Source organism: Haemaphysalis longicornis, unplaced genomic scaffold (genome assembly GCF_048455015.1).
Source record: "Haemaphysalis longicornis isolate Haplotype H1 unplaced genomic scaffold, Haemaphysalis longicornis Haplotype H1 scaffold_4, whole genome shotgun sequence".
In the NCBI taxonomy this organism is placed as follows: Eukaryota; Metazoa; Arthropoda; class Arachnida; order Ixodida; family Ixodidae; genus Haemaphysalis; species Haemaphysalis longicornis.
The window spans coordinates 60,516,736-60,528,990 of record NW_027526361.1 but is presented as its reverse complement, the minus strand read 5'-3'; the positions used below and the strand labels follow the sequence as shown (position 1 = coordinate 60,528,990).

Here is a 12,255-nt window from a genome sequence, read left to right as displayed (position 1 = left end):
ACTATAAGCAGGAAACTCTGGTGAACCTAGTACGTTAAAACTGATGTTACGAACGTCATAACCGCGTTTTCTACAGACGTGTTCTCGTCTCCAGCTCACGGCAAGAAATCTCATTCATCATTTACACATGCAAAATCTGTCATAAAGAGCTGCATGAAGCCACAACTTTCGTTGACAGCAGCACAAGCGCCATGTTGAACAAGTCTGAACGCGAACAGTACTTCTAATACTATTGTAAATATGTATTTCACATGATTCTCAGAGTGCACATGTAAATCAAATTAAAATGAACTAATGGGTAACTATTTAGCTCAGAGCGAAGAGTTGATCGCAGACATTTTTTCCCCAGAATTCAAACGAAGTGCAGCCATTATTTAATTCCCTACATGCCTCACATAACTCACTTCTTTTCAGTGGAGGCTACCCCGGTTGCGTATCTAATAATTATGCGTGTTTCTATCTCAGCCAACATTTATTCGAGTCGTATATCCTGATTACAGCATCAAGTTAGAGGCTGTTAAAAATGTTAGAAGCGTCAGAGGTGGCTATTAGCAGCTGCCCTCAACTATCACCATCATTGTTCAGTTCCATCCAATATTAAAGATTCACTCACGTCCCGCGGTCCTCGCCTCGGTTCTTTAACAGAGGCCTCTGATTCGAGACCTTAATTCGAGTGATTTACAAAGGTGGCCAAAGAGCAGTTGTTAATAAGTTTATTTCCTTGTTAATTAATTAGTTATAAATTCAATTAATGGATTCTGCAGGTGCACGTGCAAAACGCCACGCTGGCCGGCGGCGTCGCAGTCGGGGCCACGGCCGACATGATGCTGCACCCTTACGGCGCGCTCATAATGGGAGCGCTAGCGGGAGCCCTCTCAGTATTCGGATACAAGTTCGTCACGGTGAGTGGAACTCACGTCCACGTGGTCCCACCAGAACGTGATCTGCCCCCCCCCCCCCCCCCCCCCCCCTCGTGCAGGATTCGACAGAACCCTCTAAATTACTGGAAGCGCGCAGTGGGTGGAAACCTTTGGGAGAGGCCTTCGTACTACAAGCCTCTTAATAATATATTTACGCAATTGCGACGATTAAATGTCTTACCTTTGCCAGTTACGCCGTTTTGTGCAGTTACAAGGCGTTACACTTTCCCGTTGCGGACACATTATGTTGGGGCACTCGGCTCAGGAATGATTTCGCATTACAAGATATACCCAGGTCATCTTAATTTAAGCTGGTGCCATTCAAATGCGTTTTCACAGTGCCTCCAGTGCGATTGAGAAACCCTCAGACTTGAAATGTTCAGGCATGACACGTCTTCTCTTTAGGCTGCGCGAAAAGTGTTGCATGGTGGCACGTGTGACCACCGCACAGATAGGAGGAGGAAGAGGTGAAGGAGGAAGACGAGGAGGAGCGAGAGGTGGAGGGGGAAGGAGAATTACCTGGTTAGACATTGCGTGAAGTAGAAAAACAGCAATAGCTAATTTTATTACCACCCTATTATAGACCCGCAGAGCCATAGTTCAGGGTCTCCAACAGGACTATGACAAACATACACCTAGGGTTCCTCGTTTTCGGGTTTGATATTTTAACACTAAAGTGTTTTATGCCGGGATACACCAAGATTTCACTGTCGTCATATCCGTCATGGAAGTGACGCCAGCACAACGAAGCAAGTGGCCTGTAAAGGGTGCACCCCTGCAGACAGGGTCTTCTTGCGGGGAAGCAACCTCTAGACGTCTTCATTTCCGTGACGGATATGACAACAGTGAAATTTTGGTGCATCCCAGTATAAAACACTTTCGTGTTAAAATATAAAACCCGAAAACGAACAACCCTACGTATACCATATGCGACTTGTGCATGGATGTGATGTCATGTTTCGACGGACAAATGCAGCCGTTGCTGGCCCGGCGACTGCGCATCCACGATACGTGCGGTGTGAACAACTTGCACGGCATGCCGGGGATTCTGGCTGGAGTGGCGAGTGCCGTCATCGCCGCTAGTGCTACCGAGGAAGAGTACAATTACAGGTATGCACCTCTGTCCTCCGGCACACCGAGAGGGCGCAATAAGTGCACCCCAGCTGGCACAATTCTTAAAATTTTCTTTCCACGCGTAATGCATAACACAAAGCGAATATACGTTTCTTTTTCGCCGGAAGGACAAATAAATGTATCCTCCTGTTAGAATTATCCGTTCTAAATTAAGACAAATGTAGATGTCGAACTTAAGCAGCTTATAGGCAGAACAAAGGTATGCAACAGGATTATACTCGACCTTCTGATTGGCTATCAATCAGTGTAATCAGGAATAGTTGCTGTCCCGTTCCTTTCACAAACCAAGTTTACTTTCAAGAGCGTTCTTTCTCCGGTCGTAGAAGGCATGCAGGTGCATGTCGCTGTGCCTTCCACTGAGACTTAACGTAGGGCCTCTCGTCGCAAATTGTCGCTTAAAATGCCAATAATCCAGAATCCGGAAACGCGCCCCTTGTTCTCGTTCTCGAGCCGGCGCGGGTATTTCAAATGCCGTAACGTGAACTCGCCACTGTCCAATCCAAAGGCAACATTAATCGGGAAGGCAGGCAGAGAAGCAGCAGTATTCAGACTGTTTACGCACGTGGCGCAGTCTGTACACCCTGTACCCTGCTCGGGCCCCCACCGCGAACTCAACCGAGCTGAGCCAGGTGAACTACTACACGGTGGACGTGGTGGCGGGTCTTGGGCGCACGGCCGGAACGCAGGCCCTCTACCAGCTGGCGGCCATCGGCACCACACTCCTGATAGCCGTCGTCGGAGGCAGCCTCACTGGTGAGTAACCACATATAGATATTATGCGTGATCTTACGCGTGACGTCATGAAGGTGACCCTGGCGCTTCGCTGCCATCCTTCTCAACACTTTCAGCGTTCGAAACGAGCCCTCGCGAAACAAACCAATGAAACGCCGGCCACGTATGAAAAGCGCCGTAGTTGAGGGCCTTACCTTAAGATCGCAGGCGTGTCTTTTGTACTACGCCGATGTATCGCATACACGGACATTCATTTTAGTAATGAGAAAGCATTAAATGTCCGATGGGGTCAAAAAACCGGCGTCTTGAGGAGTGGATGGCTCCAAAATTCTACGGTAGTTCAGCAGAAGAAGTTGCGGAAGCTCCCAAACCACCGTGACCGGCTTCACTACTGTACACAACTGCATTACTGGAACAACTATTTTGCAGGGGTGATGTAAACAGACCGATATCAAAGCAGGGACGCCCTAGCGCATTTTACTAAGTAGGTTCGATCTGTCCCTATAGGTGGTATTCATTGAGAAGTTTAGCTGACAATTTCTTCGCTTGGCAACACTGGAAGCGGCCACAGACATGGCCGATGCGCCACGGACAAGAAAAAAAAAAACATCGGCGTGCGTCGTCTGCTCCGTTTCAACCCGATTCTCAACGGTGGTGTCAACAGAGATGTTATTAGTTGCTCACATTGGAGTCGAGGCATTACTTCGCGTTCGGTAGGGTAGAGTTTGGAACGCATAACGTAAATCATGTGCTTAGCACGGACAAGTGCCGCCATCCTGCGGAGCGCGACGTAACCAGTAGCGACGCACTCGCATGTTTGCCTGCCTGCATGCGTGCCTCGCCAGTGAATACAAGCTATATAGAAGGCTATACACGGAGCTTCTGTAACGCCTGATTCTCTGCTATACACAATTGCATTGGTCGGAAGACATTTTAGGGGGAATATAGGGTGTCTGAGGAAATTTAATTTATTTTGTAGATAAACACATGGATGTAGTTATGTCCACGAGGCGTGGAAAAAGGAGGCTCGTTCGTCTCCTGACAAGGCCACCGGCCCGGGAGTACACATCAGCGCATCAAAGTATGAAGGCCTTGGCGCCTTTACTAAATGTACCTATAAGGCCACAATTATACCAGTATGGCCCGCTACACACTTTAGCCACTTAACTACGGCCTCAATGTTCAGCCCGAATGCATTACTGGAAGCGCGTCTTTTTTTATGGGAATTATAAACAGTTATACAAAGATATGAAGGCCTAGAACCTTTATTAAATATACCTCCATAAAACCTTACTCATCCCAATGGCCCGCTACACACCAAGGCCTTTTAAACTTGGCTTCAATATTACAAATGCATCGGCGAGAAGTCATTTTAAGGGGCAATATAACGGTCTTATAGTACCTTGCATCACGTGTGAATGTAGTTTAAGGAGACCATGAAGGCGAAATTCAACTTTGTTTAAAACGTGAACTCTGTGGGACCTAGTGCTTAATAGCATTTTCTGATACGGCGAAACTGCACGCACGAAGCGTTATAAAAGCACAGACGGGTTTCCCCGTTGAGTGCACAAAGAAATTATATGCATTTAAATGGTGCAGGGCACCCCTAAGCCTGTTCTTATGAGATGAGAATGGGAAGGCGTTTCTTTTGGCTAGGTTCGTCGACTAGCCATCCGCCGATGTTGACGTTAAACCTACAACCTCGAAATCGGACTCACTGCAGCCACCTGTTGCAGAATCACTGTCGATGTTCCACAGAAGCTCAGGGCCAACTGAAACTGGGTGCGAGAGGGACCTGCCTCTGTAAATGCTACGTCGGTGACCACGTGATGGGTTTTATTTCTGTTTCACGCACTACGGAACGTGTCACCGAGGGCGCGTGTTGCTCGGCGCAGGTGCTAGCGGCGGCGTAGGTTCCGATGAGAAAGGTCACGTGCTTTTGCTGACATGGCTCGTGAGGACGCCTTTTGCGGACGCTAGCTGGCTGTGTTCAGGCTTTTGCCAACCTAGCCGGTAATGCTTCCGCGTTGAATATGTTTCCCTGCACATGTGGCGCTAAGAAACGATTTCACGTCGTTCAGCTTTTACATGCATGCCGATTGGGACGCAGGCCTACTGATGCGACTGCCACTGATGGACCCTCCGACAGAGGATGGACTGTTCGACGACTGTCATTCGTGGGAGGTGGAGGCGGACCTCAGCGGAGCCGATGATGCCGGTCTGTCCTCCTCGAGACCTGCCGTCAAGAGCAACCAGATCGCCATGTCTGAACAGCCGCCGGTAAGCGCCATTCGAAGCGTTTCAGCCAGTCGCGCGTCAAAAGTACGCCTTAGCTAATTATTTCAGGCATCTCCTCTGGCAACCGTGGTAAATGCAGCAATTTGCCAGACCGTAGCTCGCAGTTCCCCCAAATTTCAGCTAACAACGAAGTGTGCCGTCGTTCTCACGTCGTTCTCAATGAGCCAAGCTAAATGCTGCCATCACTGCACCGACGAACATCACACTCCAACAATGTTGCTGATGTTCGTCGGTGCAGTGATTGCGCACACTTCAGCTTACATTGATCGCACAGGACAAACGGAACAGCAAATGCTCCTATGTCTGCACTGCTGCGGCATCAAGATCAGTCAGTGGTTTTGGCAGTCAGCGCATTGCCTTCGAGTTCTCGTATCTTGACAGCAAGAACAAATTTAAACTGGTGTGTTCGATTTGTGAATTGCAAGCAAGTTACTGATGAGCTCAGTTAGCTTACCTGCTTGCTGCCCGTTAAACTTTTCCGCGTTCTATTTTACTGCTGGCTTGCATATGCACTTACCAACTCATAACTGGTTAATTTCCCATCTTCTTGTCTTCTTTTCTAACTTGATCAGCCATTGTATTCTTGATTACCTCGTTTTTTTTTTTTGGTCACTGGCTTGCCTGTTCACTATCATATGCTGGCAGTACCTTATAGCCTTCGTTTTAGAGATGAGCTTATGAATGTATGCTCTCTCCTCCGCCATGCAGGACAGCGCAGCACGGGCCCGGCAGCTGCTTCCGGCACACTTCAACGGCGCCTATGACACACCTGCGTCCACGTAACTTTGTGGGCGAAACGTTGCTGTTTGGGTCGAGAAATTTTTGTACGGTGTCTCGGCATAACGGGCACGCCACAGCTAGAATTGAGAGCTTTCCTCTTACTATTTACAAGCTGAAGAGCAAGAAACGATGGCGAAGCGGAAATCTACATACAGTTGAAGATGTCACCTCACGGAGCGTAAGCATCATCCCTTAAGCATGAGACAGAGGAAGACCATGCTGCAAGAACACACGCTCATGGAACTAGAACAAGGAATCGACAGCAGGACTGTATTGTTCTTTGCAATATTTTTCACGTACCCTGTTTACAGATTGCATAGAGGGTTGCTTTTTGTTTGCTTTCGTTATTGCGAAACCAATTAAAAGGGACACTTGTTCGCCTAGAACACCATCTGATATCCACCAAGTGATCGGATGTATGTACGACACATTTGGGCCACCACACTTAGGGGCATTTTCAGGTGTCTTATCGTTGTTTTTCTAGTTGGGTCGAAATGTTCCTACCCCAACTATTAATCAAAATGGTGATCTTAGTAGGGCTTTCTATTGTTTTTGTTTGTGACGCTTATGACGGCTGCACGGTGTGCTTCGGCTGCAACGGGCTTTGTGAACATTCTCCAGAACAAGTGCTAATTGGAGGAGTTGTGCCTACAGTCCTCAAACAAGTGTTAACAACAACAAATACCGAGGCACCAACCTATGCACAGAGTAGCGCCCGGCATAGTCAGCAAGGTAATCGTATTAAAAGTAGAGAAGGCGGCGGCGAAGTTCTGCGAGTACAGAAGGTCAGCCTCGTTTGCGTCGATCATCATCCTCCAAAGACGCGCCGGTGGCTATCTAAGCTGCTACTTCGTGCATAAGCTGGCACCCGCTTCTTTCGTGCTGTTAAGACTTTTCACGACCGCACTTGTACAGTAGACTAAAAAAAAAACACAAATTCGATAACAAGAGCAAAGCAAGTCGGTCTAGCGCTCCTTCTTCACAAACACTTCGCTTTGTGCGAAGTGTGCGCAGGTATATAGGACAAAGTGATGCTTTACTCTGCCCAAATTTGTTGTCGACCTGCTTCGTGTTCCATGCACGTCGCAAACGTCGCAAGCTGTCTCTTACACACTGCCTTCGACTCTGCCGCTTTTACGGGCGTTCAGTTTCGCCATGGGATGATGTTGAGAACGCTGGAAAAAGCACGGAGATGCTGTTTTCTTGTTTTGTTTTTGTTTTTGTTTTTTGTTTCTTTTTTCGTTCACCCGTGCTCATTTTGGGTTGAGGCATTGGATTAGCATCCTGATTCGGAGGTGGCTGGAATCCGGGGCCGCTTAGAATGGAATAAACTGGAACCATTATTCCGGCTGTCCCGAACCCAGATGTCTTTCTTCCCTCGAAATATCTAACCTTTCATTGTAATCTTGGCTTGGTTTCTCTGTTGAAAAACGGCTCGCCTACCAAAGATAGTGTAAAAAAAACGTTTTTTCTTAAGCCAAGATTTCTATGCCTCACTGATAGCGTCCGGCGCGCGGGAAAACGCGCCACAGAAAAAATTGCCGCGTATCTGCTCCTTTCGTTGCAAAATGTCGACGAAAGACGATAGTCGACTGGCGCCCCTGCCAAGTAAATGCCTCCCTTCTCTTTGCCGCTCACCTCTCATGCTGTTCCTCTCCCGCCTCGTTCTTCCCAAGATAAGACGCTAGAGGTTCGCTGCCGTACGGCAAAGACACGCGTGAATCGAGACATCCTACTACAACGTTTTTAGAACCACGTTATCCCCCATCACCACACACATCCTGCAGACAGCAATGAATGAGCCTGCACATTGCCCACGCCTGATATGGACTCCGGCCCATTCGTCCCTTCTGGGTAACGAGCTGGCTAACGATGTAGCCCGAGATTTCTGCTGCCCGGATGCTTCGGATGCTGCTTCTCCACTTTGGGTGGGAGGGAGGGATCGCCTGGTTAGGTATCGGGACATAACACATCACTACTGCTTTAGTCGGATGCACTTCCCCGGCCCCGCTCCCACCTTAAAGCGCAGGAAGTCTGTCCAGTGGCGTCGGCTGCAAACTAACACCTTCCCGCATCCCGCATTGTGCCACCTCCACTTCTCCACGCGATACTGCCACACGTGCACATGGTGCGGCGCGCCTTTCGCTAACCTCCACCACATAGTGGGCGCGTGCCCCTCCAAACCCCCTCTCCATGTTACTCTGTCCCTGCCCCTTACCATTCTACAGCAATGGGAGGCTACGCTGCTCAGGTCCGACCCACTAGTGCAAGAGTGCAATCCAGCTGGCCGAACTCGCCGCTAGGGCCTACGGGCTCCTGGTCGTCGACTAGGGGACTGTAGTGTGCCGGTGCTCCCAGCTGGCGCCTCTTTCTATACAGCTTTGGATGAATAAAGTTTCTACCACCACCACCACCACCACCCCTACTCCACGAGCGTTCCAAGTGGAACGCGAAACCTATCTAGTGGAACCTTTCGTTGCTGTTGCCAGCAGCAGCAGGCAACAGCAGGCGACGGTTTTCTGCAGTTGATGTAGTATTAGGTGCGGAGCACCTTAGGACCGCACAATGTCCGTCCGCGTCCGACCGCACAATGTCCGTCCATGCGCATAGCATTTACAATCGCAAAATAATCACACAGGCACCGGCAGGATTCGAGCCTGTGCCTGGTAGACCAGACAGAGTTAGTGTCAGTCGTCTTGCCCATTGGGCTACGACCGTGACAATTATTACCGGAGCGTCAAGCGGCTTACTCCCTAGCCTGTAACGGTGAGGAGTACCTCAAGACCTCCCAATGTCCGTCCGCATCCATCCGTGCGCACACCACCATCAAGCGAAAATCAAGCGAAATTCGATTTGAGCCGTGAGTTGCAGTTTCATTTAGGGAATAATCAAGGTGCACTCACGGCTCAAATCGAATGACGGTCGGGGCGCAAATCGGATGTCACTCGAGGCGCAACTTGGATGTCATTTTGAGTCTCCGTACTCCGCACCCTCGCCATCTTCCACGGAGTGGAGATGCTGCCAGAGAGAGAGAGAGAGAGAGAGAGAGAGAGAGAGAGAGAGAGAGAGAGAGAGAGAGAGAGAGAGAGAGAGAGAGAGAGAGAGAGAGAGAGAGAGAGAGAGAGAGAGAGAGACTTTATTTAGTGGCCCGATATTGCTCAGAGGGTCAGTGGTCGAGCCGAGCTTGGACCCGACGGCGCCCCATGGAGGTATTTGCTGTGGCTGGTCCCTCTGAAGCACTGGGGATCCCACACGGATCGCTAAAGCCACAAGAGCATTCTGTATGTCCTTGATGGGGCTGAGCAGTGCGGCCTCCCAGTCTGGTTCGTCGTGAATAAAATTGTCGGTCTGCATAGTGGGGCACTGCAATAACATGTGTTGCATGTTGGCCCTGACTCCACAGGATGGACAGAACGGGGTGTATAAAGTAGGGTGTATTCTGCTGTACAGTGCTGGGGAAGGGAGGTTGTTTGTCTGGAGTTGCCGTAGTATGTTCGCTTGGTATCGAGTGAATGAGGTGTGCGGGTGCTGGTAAATGCGTCTAGCGTTCTTGTAGTGAGTTATGACAGCTTGAAAACTAAGGAGGGGTGCTGAGAGAAGAGGAGTGGCAGGATGATCTGACACCTGGTTGGTGAGCTCACAGGCCAGCTCATGAGCCACCTCGTTCCCCTCCAGGCGACTTTGCTGCGACTTTGGTGGACAGGGTGGATGAACAAAGAAGCAAGCCTCCGCCCCAGCACAGGAAAAGCTGCCCTTTCTCACTGCGACCGCAGCTTCTATCCGAATGTGCACAAACTGCTTCAGATTCTAGTCACCCTTCCAGTGACAACTGCCAGCGCAGAGGGAACATTTTCGAGCACGAGGTTGCTGAAGAGCTACTTGCGCTCCACGATGTCCCAGGAACGAATGACTGGCCTCGCGCTTCTGTACGCCCACAGAGACGTTGCTTTCAGTGTATCAGAAGTCATTCACCGCTTCGCTAAAGTTCCCCGCCGAATAAGCTTCCTCCCTGAAATACAGTACCAGTCAAAAAATCATTTCAAATAAAAGAAAAGATGTTTATCCTGTTTGCTTGAGATTGTGATAATGGTAATTGCAAACGAAGCAGTGTTCATTAGTTTTAGAAACCACAGGGATTATTGCCATTCACTGGAACAGCCAACGTTGTATTCTAGGATTATCAAAAAATTGTAAAATTAACAAAAACATAAATTACGACTCGCTCACCTTGCTCCAGCAAAGCCTGAATTACACGGTATTTCTCAACCAACATTTGAGCTATGGCCTATGTTCAACTACATGCGCCGTTTGCGACTACGTAGAACTCTTGACTTTTGTCTTTTAAACTTGTGTCTTTTATCATTGTATTATTTTCACGTAAATCCCTCTTTTACATTGGGCGTAAGACAATTGTCTCCACGCTAGGGCGTCTTTCAAATACCCGTTTCACTTCATATTTTACACATTTTTATTGTTATTCTACCGATACGGTCTAGCTGTTGCATCACAACGTCAGTGTTCTAAAAGCAAATTGCGATTTCAGTGGTAATAGCTTTTTTTTTTTTTTTTTGCCTCGGTTCACTATCTTTTTATGTGCGGGGTTAACCGCATGTGCTCGCTGAACTTTATACTTTTTTGCTTTATTTTACGCACTATGTACAGAACTGTTGCTTAGAAATATGTGTTAACTGCAGCTTTCCAATTTAGGCATGTTGTTGCTAGGTTTTCTGTATAAAAGAAGTTTTTGTTGCCAGCGGCACTTTTGTTAACCTGATCAAAATGATATCTTCTTTACGTCATACGTCACTGCTGACAAGCTGCTCCTACGCCATATTTAGGAATAGGAGACAGCGGCGTTATGGTTTGTCTCTAAGCGTCGCACGTGTGCAAAAAATACTATAAAGGATTCTTGGATGACAAAGCGATACAAAATAACACATCCACACACAAGTTGTTTGTTTCGTACTTTCTCGCCGTTATAATATACGCTGCAAGCAATCCTTTGTTTGTTTTAGATTAATTTAGTTGTATGTTTTTTTTTACTTTCGTGTCGGTTAAGCATGTATGTTTTTAATTGTTCTATATTTCTATAATTTTTTAGTGTTATTTCGTTTTATGCACCCCAAACAAACTTGCAAGCAGTGATAGCAGTTTTTCTACAGTTCTCAGAACATACGAATACTTTTTTTGTGAATAAATATTTCGTTTTCCTTGTTCTTGACAGCACGCAGGGATCAAAAATTCGTCCGCAACGTGTAACGTAGATTGGTGTCATTTAATAGTCATGTATCGTACATATCTTTATTCTCTTGAAAAATCACACGGAGGAGATCGAAATGTAATCTCAGCCCCCCCCCCCCCCCCCCCCCCTGAGCAAAATGTCTGGCTACGCCCCTGCATCGCGACACCAGTGAGCGCATCGCCGGCTGCCGTCGTGGACAGACAACGAAAGAATTCCTCACGATATAGGACTTTATTTCACCTGGTTTGCGGGGGAAGAAAGTTTCGCGTTTTCACCATCTTTGTCGTTAGACGAAGGGGCTTTGATATTTTTAAAGACGATACTCTTTCTTGGGCTACTTAAACCCAGAAATTTTGGGCTGTCTGTATGTCTGTTTGTCTGTCTGTCTGTGACTCGATTCAGCCACCCTGCCAAAGTAAAACAAAGCCTGCGCAATAGTCTTATATAGTCACAGCTAAATCTACCCGTCTAAGTCCGGTGTAATGTTCATACTTGTCAACATTGTTGAAGAAGAACAAGCCATTACGCAAATATAAGACAACAAATTAATACAGAAGTGATATTTGCAGTGTTCCTTATAAAAAATTATACATGATTAATTTTTGCGAAATAAATACTTCATCAACTGCTGAAAAAAAAAAATCACTCCACCTTCGCCTGCTGTTGCCCGCGCCACTATAGCTTCTGACGCCATTTTAAGAAATCAAGCGGCAACAGTTACTAAAGGTTCCACTAAATAGATTCCACGTTCTGCTTGGAACGCACGTGAAGTAGGGCAACGTGGTTCTATCAAAGTTGAAGTAGGGCGCCTCGGTTCACGCGCGTCTCCGCCGTACGGCAGCGTTGGCATCGAGACACCCGCCTGGAGCAGCGGAACGCGGTAAATTTAAAATGATTTAAGCAAACCTTTGGCGTCTTTACCTTGGGAGGAGCGCGACGCAAGAGGAGCAACATCAGAGGTGAGCGGGAAAGCGAAGGGAGGCATTTACTTGGCAAAAGTCGGTACAGACTGTCGTCTTTTGTCGACATTTGCAACGAAAGGAGCAGATGCGCGGCCAATTTTTTTTTTTCTCTCAGTAATCCCAAACAACGGCGTTCAGAATAATAGCGACTTTAGATTTCTAAACGTCAGGATTGTCTCGATCTCTC

At 47.8% G+C, this 12,255-nt stretch overlaps 1 protein-coding gene across 1 annotated transcript in view; it reads left to right on the top strand.

The window, feature by feature from the left end:
• The window catches only part of LOC144178806 (ammonium transporter Rh type A-like), a 49,269-nt gene extending 38,596 nt beyond the window's left edge, over positions 1-10,673 (top strand). The window contains exons 7-11 of the mRNA XM_077706929.1: positions 765-902; positions 1,897-2,030; positions 2,626-2,807; positions 4,897-5,066; positions 5,793-10,673. Coding sequence (XP_077563055.1) covers positions 765-902; positions 1,897-2,030; positions 2,626-2,807; positions 4,897-5,066; positions 5,793-5,867 — 699 coding nt within the window. The 3' untranslated portion in view covers positions 5,868-10,673. The remainder of the gene's footprint in view (positions 1-764; positions 903-1,896; positions 2,031-2,625; positions 2,808-4,896; positions 5,067-5,792) is intronic.
• Positions 10,674-12,255: the final 1,582 nt, after the last annotated feature.